We start from the raw sequence: 18733 nt of genomic DNA, 5'->3' as shown, positions 1-18733 counted from the left end.
CTTTCATTTACAGATAGATGACTTTAAGGTGTACCCATACTCCACTCTACAGTGGCTTTGCAAGTCAAACAACCCAAACAGGTTTGGTGATCTCCTGTAACACATTCGTACTACTCCCCTTTGTCTTGTATGATTATGAATTGAAATACATGTTGCATTTTATTACAAACATATTTTTTGAGTACACCACTTGTTCCTGGTATACCAAGGGAAGCACGCTTCATTATGCAACAATGTAAGTACTACAATAAATGTTAAAATGTCAGAAAGGGAAACAAAATGTGTTATCTGTGTATAAAAAGGAACAAGGAAGTCAACCCCTTTACGGTGTCAGTAAATGCTTTGTTTGTATTTAACTGTGTGTTAGTGAAACTGAGAACTGTGGTATCAAAGAATGAGGAAGTGCCAAAGCAAGCATAGAAAGTAAACACACAGTCTCACACAGTCAAACAGATGCAGACTCTCACCGAGTCCACCTGAGAATCTTAAGAAAGCCGCACCTGTTGATGTAAGATTTGTTTAACAAATCTTAGTGATCTGAAATACCATGTTAAAGACCTTGTAAATCATGTAGCAGAGAGAGATCTGACAATCAGTTAGACTAACATGTACAGTATGCATATATACTTTTAATTCAAGTTGAGGTTTTGCCTTCTCAAAGTATCGATGGATCCTTCATTGCTCCTGAATTTGCCTGCTACTCAGCAGCATCTAACTGGAATGGTGACTGAAAGCTGCTCTGAGAACAACCTGAAGTTCATCTGTGAGTTTAAGCCTGGGCCTGGGACACCACAGGCATCTGGTGATGAGGCGTACAATGTTTATACGGATTGTGAATTAGTGTCAGTCATTCTCCCAGCGCAGTGCAGCGTCTACCAGCTGCGGCTTCGCATCTGCATGCAGGTAGGAAAACCCCAATTGGATTGTCTGTCCTTCAGAAATGTGTTAAATGTGTGAAACTTTTTTCTCTTTTTGATGGATTTGTGCATTGATTTTATGCATTGCTTAAACATTTACAGCTGGGCATCGCAAATGAGTACATTCTAAGTCATTTTGTAGATAGATCTCTGCTACTTAAAGTCACATATTGACATTTGTTCAGGTGGTGCTAGTGATGGTGGTTGGGAGCTCAAAATGAAGAGGAAAAGCCCTAGGCTGTGTCTTATATACACTACTCACAATAAGTTAGCGATATTGTGAGAGACTCAGTGGATTTCATACATACGGTGTTTGTTTCACTTCAGAGAGTTTTGGGATAGGGAGGCAATTGTATTGGGGTGATAGACACAACTCATTTTGTGTTTTCCACGTAATGGTCTCACTGTGTACAGTGTGCCTTACATATTGGGGCCAATACCAAAAAACTAAAAGACAACCCTTTTCAATGTGGCATCAATTTCAACATTCTGTGGGTATAAAAACCTGGTATTGTCAGTAAGTCATTCCAAGTTCATCATCCAAACAGCCATGAACACACAACGTCACTTAAGGGACGAGCAGCGCCACCTGGCCATAGCGCGCCTTCGGGTCGGTGGCAGGCAGTCAGATGTTGCTCGTGAACTTGATGTGTCTCAAAGTGACATCAGCAGACTTGCATCAAGACACAGAACTACTGGCAGAGTTCGTGACAGACCCAGGAGTGGAGCCCCACGAGTGACAGACCGCAACGATGACCAGTACCTAAGGACCTATGCACTCAGACGTCGTTATGCAACTGCCACACAGCTGCAGGCCCAGTTACGAGATGTGAGGAGTACTAGGGTTTCCAGACAAACCATTCAAAACCGACTCCACCGCTTTGGCTTGAATGCCAGACGACCGTTGCAGGGGACTCCACTGACACCAAGACACTGCCGTGAACGTTTGCAGTGGGCACAAGACTATGTGACCTGGACAATGCAGCAGTGGTCTACCGTCCTGTTCACTGATGAGTGTCGGGTCACCTTGCACAGAAATGATGGTCGTCAGCGTTGCTGGAGAAGGCGAGGTGAGCGATACGCCGAGGTCAACATGGTCCCCAGGGTTCCCTTTGGTGGAGGAGGTGCAACAGTCTGGGCAGGCATCACCAGTCAGCGCAAAACAGATTTGGTTATTGTAGATGGCTCAGTCACTGCACGTTCTTACCTCAGAGACATCATAGAACCCATCATCATCCCCCAATCTGCCAGCACACCCCCAACTTTCTGTTCATGGATGATAATGCTCCACCACATCGTGCCAGAATTGTCACAGCTCGACTTCAGGAAGTCGGAGTGCCTCATATGGTATGGCCAGCAATGTCCCCTGACCTGAACCCCATAGAGCACGTCTGGGACCAGCTGAAACAGAGACTGGATGATCGTACCCCACCCCCACGTGACCTGGCAGAACTGCGTGTAGCACTTGAGGAGGAGTGGAACGCATTGCCTCAGAACAACATCATGAGGCTAGTGAGGAGCATGAGACGTCGCTGTCAAGCTGTCATTGCGGCAAATGGTGGAAACACCCACTACTGACATTGTCAATTTTTGTTATTTGGGGCTATCCTTGTTATTGTCTAAATATTGGGGGTAATAAATATTAAACTAATGAAAATGGTGTTTCTTCTCATTCATTATTAGTAATATCAAAGTGAACTTTTACTTATTTCATTAAAATTCAGACCAAATAGGAAAAGCACTCATGTAAATAACGATATCCCTAACTTATTGCGAGTAGTGTATATTAGACTATATAGTGCATTCATATTCCTCATTTTGTAGTGCCGTCCAAATATATACAGAGGTTTATGATACTCTGTATACTGGACTCAGAGTATCCCACAATGTACACTGAAAAAAGTGATACTTTGGATCAACAAAATTACTGTAATTTGTTACCCCTAAATTTATTAGTTTTTCACAAATTAAATGTATGATTCGGTTGAAAACCTAAATTTTGATTTAATGTAAATAAATTTTGTATTTTAAGACAAAGTAAAAAATGTGCTTTCATTCAAAGCAAAAACATTATTCATTACAAAGACCACAAACTATTTTTTTTTGCTTTTTTCAACTTATTTTTTTAATTTGGTAAAACCTAATATTTACCATTACATCCAATTATAAATTTTACTTTGGAATAAACTAACTGAATTGCTGTAATTCTGTTACACGCAATTTTAAAACATTTTCTCAAGTTAAATTTCTGATTCAGTACAAGGTATCTTTTTAATTATACCATAATCAATATATTTTTATAGTCACAAGCCAAAGTATTACTTACTTACATATACAATGATATTTTTTGCCTTTTTAAAAACTGATATATCACCATAAACAAAATGTAATTCCCTATAATATAGGACTAGAATTCACTGAACTGATTCACTTAAGAGAAAACTTAAAAAAAACAGGAAAATTCTCTTCAAAAGACCATTTATTTTTGATGACTTTGAAATGATGACCAGTGGCATCAGAATCCGTGATCAAACAATCAGTGATAAAGATTGAGGGTGACCATCAACTCCTGTGACGATGTACTAACTGTGTTGCAGTTCCCATATTCCATTTTCTTTTACTGGAGCTTCGCTTTTACCCTAAGAACACAATTTGTATGCTATTTCAGTTATCTTCCTCCTTGCCTCAGTTGAGTGAGGAGTGGGCGCTGATGCATGATGTTCAGAGTCACATGGCATGACATTGTCAGGTCCGGGGACCAGGGACTCAGATGCAGACACAGGTTAAGGTAGAATACAAGGTGATTTATTGAGAATTATGCACAGATCTGATGGAGGTTGGTGAGAGAGATCGCTCCATCGCTTCTCGCCGTCGGGGGGCTCCTCCGGCGCTCCTCGCCATCAGCGGGGTGGAGATCACTCCTCATGGGCTCCTGTAGTTCATAAAACAGCACTGTCTCGTTAGGAGCATGGTTTTATGGCGACAGACCTCGTAGGACACTTGTTGTTCACTACAAGAAGACCGCGGCAGCCCACAAACACCCGCTATAAAGCAGCTAACATTGAAAATGAGTATAGTGGCGCTGGGCTAGCAGTATAGCGGCGCAGCGCCGTTATTCCACCGTCTGGGGAGAACCCTGCCACTCTTGCAGTCCGCACTTGATGCGAGGAAACAACAATGGCGGACTTCAACGTCGAAAAGAGCGGTCTGACGTGACGTCACATGGTCACGTGACAGGAAAATGTTTGGTTTGAAGTGAAAATACCATTTGAGTAGAAGTGTTTCTTTTAATTTTATCCACAGGTAGTGACATTTGCTTTGAAGCAAACTGAAAACATCAGGTTTAAAAATGAACCCATAATTTTTCATTAGACCAATTTAAAAATATACTTTAAAGGAATGACACAGTAGTTTCACTTTTTTCAGTGTATCGTAAAAAGTAGTGTACAACCCATGGTCACTAACTAAGCACGATATATCGCCATGCATTGCCCTGGAGGTAAAAGAAAAGACCTGACTATGAGCTCAATATACTGTCCTCTATATAGAACTCAATATGAAGTGAATGAGGAGTGAATTAGGTGATTTGGGACACAACTTAGTCATGCTAGCAGAGTAGCTCTTGTAGGATTACAATGGTGGTTGGTTCACCAGTTTAATACAAACGAAAATGTCCCAACTAATAGATATTTATGGATACTAAAGGGTGAATTGTAAAAACTTTGGTGATCACCTGGGTTTTCCTTTAGCGGTTCCTATTTGGGTTTTTTTTGCGAAATGTCTCAACAGCTAATGAATGACTTTCCATACTGTTCCATCATTTATTCAATCTGCCATATACTCAAATTCTAATATGGTGAATACTTTGGCTTCTCTCTAAAAACCTGCAAAACTAAAAACATTACCTTCAGCCTCCACTGTACCTTTTAATAATCTAATTGGAATGTTAGCATGCTACCATGGTGAACTGAGATGCTTTATGTATTATACCTGCTAAAGCTGTCAGCATTGTCATTGTGAGTATGTTAGCCAACTGGTGATACCTGTAGCCAAAAGCATCTTCAGCTTTTGTTACAAACTCAGATCTGCTAGTGTGGCTGAAGAGTTTTAGCCCTAATTATGCCAACAAGAACATTGAAAGGATTTACAGGTGACGTGAATAATATTGATCATGTCATTACAATACAGTATCCTGTTCGGAAGCCTTGGGTCCACTGCAGGACAAGCCATAAACCCCCCAATCTCCTTGATGACAATGGCACTCGCCAATGGCAGTGGCCCCACCAGCAAAACAGTAAACCTGGCATTGGAATTCCCAAGAAATTAAGAAGCCTCAAACCCTTTGTCACTTTCATCGGGCCATTCAAGAGTGGTTTTTACAATGTGGCACAGCCTATTGTCCTGCCAAGGGGGCCACTGTAACATAGGATTGCTGTTGCTATAAGAAGGTGTACTTGGTCTCCAGCATTGTTTGGGTGCATATCAAGTAGCATCAATGTGAATTCTATGACCCAAGTAACACATTGCAATACAACAAGTTGATCAATATTATTCACTTCATCTGTTAGTCCTTTTAGTGTTCCGCCTGTGTATGAACAAGGTGCAACCACTGTCCATTTTTCAAATGTCCTTTTTCTTTGCCTCCAGGCCCAGGAACAAAGTTGCCATCCTGATCCACTTGCAATACTGGACCCAGAGAAATACACGCTGTTATATGCCAGGGGAGAAGACTGGTATGAAGCTTACGATGACTTTCAGGTTATCAGGACATTAGACATCCCATGGTCGTTTGATGACATCGGGCGTCTTTCAGCGCACATAGTGGTACAACCACTGTTGACAGTTGATTCAGAGGAGAAGAAGAAGCAACAGCAATGTCTGGCTTACCTGATTGGACACAACCTGGAGAATGAAGCACCTGATAGACTTGGTGAGCTCACATTTACACGCAGGAAACTGGCATCTCCGAGAAGACAAGAGCTAAGGAATCGGGATGACAAGCTATACGCCACAGAGCCTTGGATAACATGTGCCCCCATTCCAAATGACCTACAGGACCAACTCAACAGAAAACTCCCTGTCACCCTCCATTACATGAACAAGATCAGCTTCAGCATACATGTTGACTTTAGTACGGTGCCAAGCGTTCTTCTGAAAGTTTTTAGAAAGGTCATGGCAGACCAAGGAGTTGATTATGATGCTTCGGATGATCTGGTTTTGAAAGTCTGCGGGAGGGAGGAGTTTTTATCTGGAGACCACCCCCTCAGCAATTTCCTCTGGGTTCGCCAGTGCTTAAAAACCAATCAAGACCTCCACCTCTCTGTGGTTCCTGTGTCGCAGGCTGTTGATGAAGCTGTCAAGTTTGTGGACTGGCCACTCGTTGATGGTTCCAGTGGACAGTTTAGCTCTCATGATGATCTCCGCCTTGATGGAAAGGATTTGGACAACATTTTCATGATATCCTTGTGGGACTGCAACAGGAAACTCAGAGTCAAACTGCTTGGCTTTGACATTGCAAAACTTCCGAACAAATGCCCTCAATCTGTTTATGTGAAAGCCTCAATACTTTATGGCAACAAGGTTCTGTCTTCAGTGATGTCCTCTCCCAAGGCCTTCGCAGATGAAGTACTCTGGAATGAGTGGCTGGAATTTGACGTTCTGCTCATGGATCTACCACGTGGAGCAAAGCTAGGTTTCACTATTAATGCTAGTGGTGGTGGGGATGTCTCTCCAGTTACCAAAGATCCAAAGGTCTCTTCACCCAAAGACTCAAAGCCACAGTTGTCTTCAGTCAGTAAAGCACCTGACCTTCAGAAAGGGAAGGGGAAGGTGCTCTACTTTGTCAATCTTCTCCTCATAGATCACAGGTTTGTTTTTTATTATCAGTATGACTTGATGTTTTTATCTGTTTTGTCAGTGTTAAAATGTCAGTAACTAAAAACATGTACGACGCAATCTGCCATAACCTTTAAAAGAGCAACTTATAGGTTACATTTTTCTACTGAATCTTCTCAAGGAAAACATGGTGTTTTGAACAATACATCACATACTGCAAGGGAGCCAGTTTCCTTTCAGTACACTATGTGAAAAATACTTTTTTTTGTAATCTATAAGGGAATTATTGTGTTTGCTCAAATATCAGCCTGACCGGACTTCAAGTCCATAGTTTTCATAACAGGAAAAGGGGTGGCACTCTCTTACATGCTTTTCATCAAAAGTTAATGCACCTCAAAGTGTCAGTATTTGACAAGTTGGAAATGGGACTAAAATATCAACGTTTCTTACAAATAGGATCTTTAAACAAAAACACAGCATGAGCAGTGCTTAGGTAGCTTATTGCTTGTGTATGCTGTAACTTATTTTGACCCGAACAGTTTCAATCAGCATTCTGAAAACTATCATAACTGCATTAGTCTATAACCATATTTGTTGCAAATTGTAGATGATTGTTATCACATGATTGTTCCTGCAGATCCATCCTCAGCCAGGGCCCCTACAGCCTGAACATGTGGTCCTACCCTGACCTGGAAGAAGAGGCTATAACCTACCAAGCGGATAAGCTGTCCTCTGCTACTAACCCAGACACAGCTGACTCCATGGCTATCAGCTTCCTTCTGGACCGCTACAGTTTCCCGGTGGTTCTCCCAAACAGCTTTAGCTCTACTGAATGCTCCGACAGTTCCACCTCAAGCCCCACTCCAACGAAATCAGATGAACTATCCTCCTCACCCTACTCATCCCCTTCCACCTTACCAAATACAGATTCTTTGAGCCCATTGACTGACAGTGTGATTCTAAGATCCCCATCTCCAGTCACCAGCACCAACAGGGATCGCCTCAAAAGGTTTCGGGAAGAGAGCATCCGCTATGCCACGAATCTCCCCCATTACCTACGCAATATTGATTGGATGAACCGTAGAGTGGTTGAGGATGTTCACTGGTTACTGGGAAACTGGGATCCTGGGGAACTTGATATAACAGTAGCCCTAGAGCTGTTAAGCATGGACTTTGCTGATGTGGTCGTGAGGAGAATAGCAGTCCAGAGATTGGAGAACCTGTCCAATGATGATGTATTAAAGTATTTGCTGCAGTTGGTTCAGGTAAGATATGTGTTTTCATCTTAAAAGACAGAGCAAAAGTTTGTGCTGTTTATTTGAAAAAATAGAGACACATACAAAGTGTGTTTGCGGAGGAAATACGCAAATAACCAATTATTGGAACATACTTTTCTATTGAATTTGCAGTGCTGTACAAAATCACCAAACCTATTGCCTTAGTTTAGATTAATGTAATAACAAATCTATGAGCATTCTAGTCAATAGATATGTTTCTATAGATGTATCTACACTGATCATACCTAAGTTAATAAAACTAATTAATAATTACAGATTCAATATCTAACCTAATAAATTGTGAAATAATTCAGTGAAGTGTTGCTGTGGGCCAATTGTCAAGCTTTTCGGCCCTTATGCAATTTACAATGATAACAGACTTATTTTCTAAAACATTCAGTTCAGACAGACAAAAGCAGTTTCATAAATTCTAGCCAGCAATGGTCAATTTTGACTGCTAAAAACGACAATGATAAGATTTGATCTGCAGTAGCTTGCTAGCAGGGCTAAATAACGCTAATGTCTTTCAAATTTTTTAACATACATATTGGGACAAAAGACTGAGGCTAAGGCTTCATGACTCTACCAAAAAGTCAGCATCCTCAAGGTCTGATAAGCTGTAGAAGACAGGACATAGCTGCTAACATTAGCTAAATCTCTTCCAGTACCTCTACCTTTCACATAGTAGGGAAATATTTCACATCAGATGTAATAGTTGTGAATGTAAAACACAAACTAATGGTTAAAGTTTGGGTGAGAAGTTCTAAAGAAAGATTGTTTATTGTTGAATATTGAGTCAGTATTTGATCCTCAAAATTAAACTAAAGTGCTATGCTAACTCTTTGCCTTTGAGGTAATGCTCCATAAGGATCGGCAAGCTGATTAGCAAGACATAATAACTGGAGCTAACATACTGATTTTGCTCCTGATTTTGGTTATTTGCTTATTTTCAGGTTCATACTTTTTATTTGGTGTCCTACTAGTGGACTACTACTGTGCTACATTGCAGAGGTATCCTTTTTTACACTGTGTCTTGAACACTCCGTTTTGGCTATAGAGCGAAACATCTCGCCTCTGTTCAATCTTTGGTGAGAGATGCCCATGCACATAACTTCAAAGGCAGGATGCAGCCAAACAGAGACAGAGCAGGGCAGGTCATTCTGAGCAAGGTAGTGTGATTGACTCCAAACCAGACGTTTCAGTCAGTGCAGGAGCAGTGTGCTCTCCAGTAGAGAGTAACTCCCTCTGGCATGGACTTTGGGCTTTTCACTTTGCAGACCTTTCACGTGCACAAAAATGCTACAGAACACAATAAAGGAAAGGCAAAAACACAAAAAGCACAACATGACCTCACTGAGACCTTTCTTATTTCATGTTTGAAGACAACATTTGATCCCCAAATTTTTATATAGTCTAAAGTAACAAAATAATTTAAGGTTTTGCCAGGTAGTTTTCCAGGGAAGGAGTGCTATGTATGAATTAATATTATCCAGTAAATGTACCGGGGGGTTAATTGCAATGCATTATATAGTACAGGTTGTGTCGACTCTGTGATACGTTAATAATTAGATTAACTAATTAATAATAAGATAATAAAACAAATTAATACATTGCTCATTGATCATCACAAATCTACATGTATGTATATTATGTGATGTTTTGTTTTGTTTTGAGTCTCAATATACAGTTTAATGCTGCAAAGGCATTAAGTGTCTGTGCATATGTAATGTGGTAGACACTGAAGATTGGTGACCTTACCTACAGTTTGTTTCCATCATATTTATTCATACAGACATTGAAAGTGGAACCTTACCATGACAGTTTCCTCGCTCGCTATCTCATCCAAAGAGCTTTGCGGGTAAGTCGAGCAGCATCCTCATATTCAGTGTCACTGTATATACATGATCGTCTGCAATTTTCTGTAGTGGTGAATATTTGGATTTAAAGTAAACAGTGGCCAATAATCACATAGCAAGGTTAAGATATGTTTAGTAAGATGTTTTATATCTTTAGATTCTTCATTTTGTATAACTGCATGTGGTAATGCAGAAAAGTTGACCATCAGTGTACAGTTGTCCGACACCAGCTGCGCTCATTATCGTTTCTGCTCTCTCCATTAAAAATCACTTTGCAGTGCTTCACACTGAGTTCAATTCCCTTTCATTCTTTCCCTTTGCTTTAGATTACCTTGAATGCTGAGATGATAAGTCTGGGTACTTTAGGTCATAGTCCACTCACTTTGCTTGAAGTTGTCAGGAGCAGTGTTGCTAATAACAGAGTAGATGAGATTATCTTGCATGCTTTGAGTTTGCCAGCCCAAAATGGTCTCCTTATTATTTTGCTTTCTCTACTGATGTTTTCACAAATGTGGTGTGAACAAGTCTTTACTTTTTCAATGGATGCAGTGTGATTGTGGGAAAATTCCAAACTGGACATTAGCACTTTCAATTCTTTGTAAGGCAAAGAAGGTGGACAGGACACTAACCTTGATGTCAGTTGTCTGTAGGTCTTTAGTGTCCTTGGATGATTCTTGTTTTGTTTTTTCTTTCTGAAGGTTTGTTGCCTTGGTTATCCTAGTAATGATTGATAAAGCCTCCAAGTTCCAGAAATCCTTCCTCACCCTGTGGGTCAGTGATGGTTATCAGCTCTGGGTAAAACTGCAGGAGATTAGTAAAAAAAAAAAAAAAAAACCTGGTTTTTTGGTCCATCAGCAGAATTTACTTGTGTGAAACATCTCAGCTATTCTGGCTTCTTACTGCTGGAGCCAGGACAGTGACATGTTCATTCTCACCACCTTTTCATTTTGAAATGGGAATGGTCCATGGGGAAATCCAAACACTCGACCAATCAATGGTGTTACTTCATCTGCCAACAGTACAGGGACAGGCTTTGTAACTCCATCACTTAGTACCAGAGTTTCACTACAGCCATGCTCACATTATTTCCATGGTCTCAGCAGACTATAGGCAACAGATCTGGGTTTAAAATTGATGGCAGAATAGATACCAATGGGTAATTCTGTGACAGACAGAACCTGATTAAACAGTAAATCTTTTATTTCCCTCCCTTGCACTTGTTTTCTTGTGTAAGATGTAGAATCTGAGCTTTACTCTGTCTCCTACACACATTGATAAGCAACAGTATCCCAGCAGGGACTATATTATATTATATGTGTCTGTATCCTGCTTTCTGTCTGACTCACTCACCTCACCTACTTCACTGCAGAGCAAGAAAATCGGCCACTTCTTCTTCTGGTATGTCCGAAGTGAGGTGACAGGGTGTCCGTATTTCCGCCAGCGCATGGCTGTGATACTGGAGGCTTACCTGCTGGGCTGTGGACAGGCCATGCTTGAGAGCTTCACCAAACAGGTCCAGGCTGTCGAGGCTCTTCAGGAGGTTGCAATAGTAATAAAAAACCTCTATCCAGACAAGAATGACCTGTCTCCAACAGGTGAGATACAGCTAAGAAAGACCTTCATAAACAATACAAAAACAGTGTCTATAATACAGCATGAAAGGCTTTTACATTTAACTCTACCAGCATGGTAGACTACGGAGCCCCAGACATGACATGGTAAAAAAAATTTAATTGTGCCCACAATATAGCTATAACGTGCACACGAAATACTAATTATTGATATTAATATAATTCCTGGCCATCTGGGTAAGCAAATCGAGCGCACCTTCTCTAGAAACTGCAATAGCCTACATGATGTCTTTAAGGTGAGTGTCTTTTCTTATTCTGTTTTAGTCAATATCTTGTTATCCTGCATTGAGGCAGTTATTTAATTAGGCCTATGTTTGATACTTTCTTACAGTGGGTAGCCCATCTGCTGACATCACACCCGACTTACAAACTTTTTATCCTTATCCTGTTACTACACGTTGTTTTGTTGTGCTAATGTGTTAGCCATAAACTCATTTCTGTGTGCGGGTCTGCAGTTCCCTTCGAGCTGGATTTGCTTACCCAGCTGTCCAGAAATGATACTAATATAAATAATTAGTATTTCGAGTGCACGTTATATTTAACTTCGAGCTTCACGTCACGTCACATGTTTACGCCTACCCTTTTGGAAAAGGAGGAATATTACGCCTCCGTTTTATAAAGACTGGCCGGTACATTGCCGTCCTTACCTTGGAGCAAATGTGCCGCCTTTTCTATCTAAAAAGGGCTTCTCTCTCTCTCTCCTCTGTGAGAGACAGAGCAGAGCAGCGGACAGAGAAGAACAGTGGCGTTTTTTTAAAGCCACCGTTTTTTTTCACATCCCCTTACACAACAGGAATTATTTATTCATTAATAACACACACAAAAAGGGCACTTTATATTACGAGGCAAAAAAGGCAGGGGCTCAAGCACCCCGTGGGCCTTATGTGTGCACCTGCCTGCCTTTTAGTATATTAAGTTACGTTGCACACCAGCTGCTCATCAGCCAGTTCACTTAGAGTAATGATTTGTGGATTATAATTTTTTACAAGGTTGTTGTTCTTTGCCAGGTTACCCCATTGTGGAAGAAGCCGCTAAACTAATTTGGCTAATTGTGTTTCTGTGTCTGTTTTTGTAGCGCCCCTCAGACTTCAAGAGTACCTCAGAATATGTAATCTGCCAAATGAGTTCCTGCTGCCCTTTGACCCTCGCGTCAAAGCAGGAATGATCCTGGTGAGCATTGGTGTGTGTGTGTGTGTGTGTGTGTGTGTGTGTGTGGGGGGGGGGGGGGGGGGGGGGGGTGGGCAGATAAATGTACCATCAGTAGCCAGGAATTATTGAGCAATGTGTTTTTTGGCACCTCAAATATGGTAAAATATACAATCTGGGGGCATAAATATGGGACTTTTATTTTGGCATTTCGCTACAATGGTACAGTAAAGATACTTGATATTTAGAGTTTTATTTTCATCAGGGGCTCATGAAACACTTTAATGTAACATAATTTATTTTAAATGTAGGTTTGAATTATGGGTTACTGTTCTTAATACCCTTATTTTGAACAGAAAGTAAATACGCTTTTTCTCTGCATTTACCATAATGCTGAGAATACTTGTACACTCGAAACTTAAGTGCGGCTGATTTGACCAGGGAGAACAGGCTGACCAAGCTGGCTGGACCGTAGTACCATGTCCATGTGTCACGGTAGATTACCCCACCGTAGCCTATTAGCCTACTGTTTCTTCTACAGAGCCCCGTCCTGTAAAGGACAACATCCGGTCTCAGAATATGAAAAAACAACGTTTCTGTTTTCTAGTGATTTTATTTTTTGTTATATGAAATAGAAAATGAAAATCGTATCATTTTTAAAATTTCGCTCATCCCCTTTTGACCATGAAAAAGAAAAACACCTTGTATTTCAATTGTATTTTTTGTATTTTAAAACGAAAATCAAATAACAAATGAGTTTTTTGTTGTTTTGAATGACCAAAAGATACACTGACACAGGCTGTTCCAAATCATGTTTAGTGATTAACTTAACTGAAAAAAGTCAAGGAACAGATGCACCTACTCTGCCTTTTTCACTGTTTCTTGTCTTTTTTTGCCATCTTAGGGGCATTGTGGTGAATTGAATGGTTTCAGGTTACAGTGTTTGTAGCTGGAAAGGTGCAGCAGCTGTGGGGCAGCCTGCCACCCCACTGTACATTTTGCCCTGGGTAGTATACAGTGGGTTTTCCAGAGGTTTTGCTGGATACAGCAGTCTGCTGCATCTGGAAACAGCTGGAGTTTGTAAGATCTTCCCTCAGAGGATTCTTAACCACTGTGCCGTTTTTTTTCTGACTGATGAGCCCTCAAAGTCCTGGATTATTTGATTAATCATCGGAATTTAGGGATTGATCAAAGTATTGGACAGATTGAAATTTTAATTTAATGTAATTTAACCTTTTGAATGTCTGCATCCATTTAATAGTTGCAGTGGCATTTTACTTAAAAAAAAAAAAAAAAAAAATTTAAATGTTTCTTAATGAAGTGATTACTCTTACAGCCAATGCTGTTAAATACCCTGAAAAATATGGAGCCAGAACAGTCTCATAATGGATAAATGCACACAGAAAGGAATACATGCATGAAAAAGGACTCACAAATGTATTTGGGGAGTTGTGTATATATATATGACTCGATACACAAATGCATTTTCAATGCACACCCAAATATGCTTCAATCCATATATAAGTAAAAAAAAAATATATATATATAAAAATAAGATTTGTTAACATATTTGTGATGCGCACACAAATATTTCTTGTCTTAAAAATGTGCAATAAAAATTCACAAATGTACAAATCGTCAGTTAATATAATTAAATAAAAATAAGGCTACTTGAACTGTAATGACGTCAGTTAAAAACCCCTCGTGGGGAGGCACTCATGTTATTGGCTGTAAAGGAGAGAGACATCTGATTAGCTACAGACGACCGACTCGTGGAAAAAACGCATTTGTGAATCGGAGTTGTGCTAGATGAGTCTCAAAAATACAAATTCAAAGCACTGAGACAAATGCCATTTGACAATTCATATATCAATGTAGCAACTTCCAAATATGTATTTGATGAAAATTGCAAATAACTGACGATTTGTACATTTGTGAATTTTTAGACTGTTCTGGCTCCATAGAAAAAAGGTATTGTATCTGTATTTCTCTCTTGCTTCTGTGTGTTCATTTAAGACACCATCACTGATACTAAGACGTTAGTTGTGAAAATATGTTTATAGGGCTTTTACCATGAGTTACATATCCACATCAGTTATCTTCGTATCTCACTCGTACAGCTGGACAAATGCAAGGTGATGGCCTCTAAGAAGAAGCCACTGTGGCTGGAGTTCTCCCCCATGCCATCGCCCACCTCACCTACACCTGTTGGAATAATATTCAAACAGGGGGACGACCTCAGACAGGACATGCTGGTCATTCAGGTCAGGAAGATTTTCTTCCTCCCCATTATTTCTCACCATACTGACAAAAATGAGCTGGTGTTTTGATTGTCTGTGAATGTGATTCACCCTTGGGTAAAGTAACACCTGACTCCTTATCTTCCTGAGAAGACACTGGTGGTGATGGACTCCATCTGGCAGGAGAAATCTCTGGACCTGAACCTCATTCCATACGGCTGCATCTCCACAGGACACAACATAGGTATCAGTTGTAGTTCAAACTAGGGGCCTCATTTATAAAGACAGACTTGACTTGAGTATGGCTATAATTTCTTTCCCCACTCTTCCCTCGATTGGCAAAGTTCCCTTTTTTTTTTTTATTGGTGAAATTAGGCAAAGTTCCCTTTCAATGCGTACCTCTTTTGTTATTCAATAAAGAATGGCAAGGGATAATGGAACATAATTAGATGATACATTTGGAGCAAATTGGGCAAGATAAATTGTCCGTAATGTAAAAATACATTGTGAATAATCTAACAAAGAAATTATGTCTTCTTGACATGGACCATTTCTGACATGCAAGACAGAAAATGGATGTCCATTATAAAGTAATAATAAGAAAAACGTATCGTCTTTAACAGGTATGATTGAGATTGTCAGGAACGCAGCAACCATCGCCGCAGTCCAGAGGAATCATGGAGGAACGACTGCAGCCTTCAGAAACGATGCTCTGTTTGAGTGGCTCAAGTCTAAATGTCCACTCCAAGAAATTGTGAGTAATATTTAAAACACAGAAAAAATCCACAGCCATGTTTTACACTAGATTCAGGCTCAAATTAGATTACACTAGATCAGATTCAACTTTATTGTCATTCTGCACGGTTAATATTAGATTTCAACTGAAAAAAACATGCTCCATTCAGACTTCTTATGTCTAAATGCCACACTGAGCCACATCAGTCCATACTGTTCAAGCAGCCTTATTTTTATTTAATTATACTAGCTTTTACAGCTTGTTTGAAATGAGTGTGTAGGCCAGGACATATCAGCTGTGTCAGAGTGGCTCCTGCTGTGCCATGCTACCAATTATGTTACTGAGCTGCTGTAATCTCATTTGACGACAGCACTACAAGACTGTGGAGAAATTTGTGAAGTCCTGTGCTGGTTATTGTGTGGCCACCTACGTATTGGGTATAGGGGATCGACATAATGACAACATCATGATCACAGACCAAGGTATGCACTCCAAATACTTGTTCACATCACACTGCCTTTACATTGACCTAAATGAGTAAACCTGTCGGCAACTGTGCAAACGTAAACGGTCCAGTCAGTCACGTTATCGAGTAATATGACTTTTCATGTAAATCTCAGACACTGAGATCAAATAATAAACAACATGCCAAAAAAAAAAAAGTGAACCCAGATTAGTTTATCAGCTGAATGGAAATGCCTTTGTATGTCCTGGGTCTCTCAGGGAACCTGTTTCACATTGACTTCGGTCACATCCTGGGCAACACGAAGCGCTTCCTTGGTGTGAACAGGGAGCGCGTACCATTTGTCCTCACTCCTGACTTCCTGTATGTCATGGGCAGGGTCAAAGGGCACAAAAGCCTCTACTTTCAGCGGTTCAAGGTGAGAAGACCTGATATTGTGTTCATAATGTGTGATTGTGTTTAGTTGTGTGTAATTGGTAATTATACTGATAGTAGTATTTAAAGTGTGAATATATAATATTTTAAGGGGCACTACGTAGTTTTGGAGAAGAAATTCAAGCTCAGAAATGTTATATTTACGTATTAATGAGGTAATAATACAATCTTCATATTGATTTTTTCCATTACTGCATAAACAAGCTGTTCTCAGAGGCAAATAAGGTCCCCAGAACACTGTTTGAAGCTAGAAAGGTGGCAGGGTCTACCACATATAAACAAATTAAAGTTTATAACCTGTGTTGTCCTTTAAGGTCAGTTTGTTTATTCAGTTAATTCATTCATAAAAACAAAGTGTTTTTAGTTTGTTTAGTCAGAAAAAAAATCAGTCAATGACGATCTTTTTCAATTGATTAAAATTTCCAAAAACCTACATAGTGCAACTTTGAAGTATTATGGCAAACAAGAATAAACGTGAATACAACTGTGACTCACATTTTCTTTAGTAAAGATGATTTTTACTATTTATATTGATATTCGCCGCGATTTTGACACATTTCCATGCCTCGTACTTTAACGAACTCCTCCTACAGATTTAACACCACAGACTTCACATTCTGTCAGTATCATCCTCAGACATTGAAGATGAAAAGTTATCAAAAGCTTTGGCCTACATTATATCTGCTGGGCGTGACGGTGCAATCCATTTTAATGCCTCGCCATAAAGTATCAAGTCCTTATAACTTCAACATACAATTTCCCATCTACACCAAACAAAACTTATCATATATGTAATTTCCTCTTACCATATATCACTTACATGTTATGGAAGGTTATGTGTTTGTATAAGTGAACAAATGAGTTCATTGTGCAGTTCTACGGTAGAGATACCTGTAATATATTGTTTATTATATCCTTTTATCTTTTGTTCTTATTTCTTTGTGTTTTGTCTCTGTCCTCCTCTATGCCTCATGTCTTTCCTACCTGCCCGTATCAGGACACATGCACCCAAGCATATCTCTCCCTGCGCTCGCACTCCCGTCTGCTCATCACTCTTTTCCACCTCATGCTTCTGACGGGTATCCCCGAGCTGAGTGCTGCAGAGGACATGCGCTACCTGCGGGAGGCGCTCCAGGAAGAACAGAGTGAGGCAGAGGCCAAGGAGCATTTCCTCCAGCAAATCTCTGTGTGTGAGAATGAGGGCTGGACCGTGCAGGCCAACTGGTGGATCCACATGATGGCAGGCATCAAGTAGACTGTTGGTCTTTTAAAGGCAGAGTCCTTGAAAGGTTCACGTGTATGCAACATTTAGGTCTCTGTTTGTACACAAGCAGACAGGATCGCCTCTTCTTAGGACAGAGAACTCTATTAAGAGGCTCTTTTTTCCATGAAAAATAGCTTATTAACACTTATTTTACTGAACATATATAATTTACAGAAGCTTTAACTACATTTTGTGATGGCTTTTAATCAATCAACATTTATGTTTACACAGGGATTCAAGTAGGATAGTTCAATTACATTTTTGCCATCATGAGAATCAGAATCAGTATTCCTTAATGGTCCCACAAACGGGGAAATTTGTTTGCCACGGCAGCCAAACAATATAATTAAAAAGGTAAGAAATAGAATAGACTCGTATATACATATAAACATGATATTTTACAAAATGAACATCATTTATTTAGTTATATAACTAAACTGAAACTAAATAGTTTTATATATATAAATATATCGATCTATTTTTGACTTGAAAGTAGACAAATACACTCTGTACGATTCTGAGTCAGACTACGATTTGGCCTGCTTCATAATATAATTGGGCCTCTGGGTTTCTGTCAACTTAAGTGTGAATATGCTCCAGGTTGAGACTTACTGTGGTGCCTTATTAGGATAAGGATGGGGATAAAGATGGATTATCAATTGTGTTTTAGCCTGTAATATTATTTTAGTTGTGCTGAGAGAGAATCTGCACTGTCTACATACCATTACCGGTATGGGCTAGCATTAATTTTGAAAGTAACTTGTTAGATTACCCGATTACTGTCATTTAAAAGTAGCTTGTTACATCCAGCCTTACCTAATGAGAAAATTAACTTACTGTACTTTTCACTTCACTTTTAATCAAACATGAAAACCACTTTTTTGCGTATGTTTGTTACACATAACCATCTGGACATTAGCCATTGAAAACTCT

General features: G+C 39.8%; 1 protein-coding gene across 1 annotated transcript; it reads left to right on the top strand.

Moving 5' to 3' along the window:
- Positions 1 to 466: 466 nt before the first annotated feature.
- LOC115584464 (phosphatidylinositol 4,5-bisphosphate 3-kinase catalytic subunit gamma isoform) lies at positions 467 to 18125 on the top strand. Its single transcript, XM_030421896.1, has 12 exons — positions 467 to 903; positions 5565 to 6784; positions 7390 to 8017; positions 9822 to 9887; positions 11255 to 11480; positions 12592 to 12686; positions 14783 to 14926; positions 15056 to 15146; positions 15526 to 15656; positions 16009 to 16120; positions 16362 to 16519; positions 17534 to 18125. Exons 1-12 carry the CDS (start codon positions 667 to 669, stop codon positions 17789 to 17791), a joined length of 3366 nt encoding a protein of 1121 aa, XP_030277756.1. The 5' UTR covers positions 467 to 666; the 3' UTR covers positions 17792 to 18125.
- Positions 18126 to 18733: the final 608 nt, after the last annotated feature.

This window comes from Sparus aurata, chromosome 7, assembly GCF_900880675.1.
Source record: "Sparus aurata chromosome 7, fSpaAur1.1, whole genome shotgun sequence".
NCBI classification, from domain to species: domain Eukaryota; kingdom Metazoa; phylum Chordata; class Actinopteri; order Spariformes; family Sparidae; genus Sparus; species Sparus aurata.
Note: the sequence above shows the minus strand (reverse complement) of the source record. Positions and strands in the feature narration are given on the sequence as shown.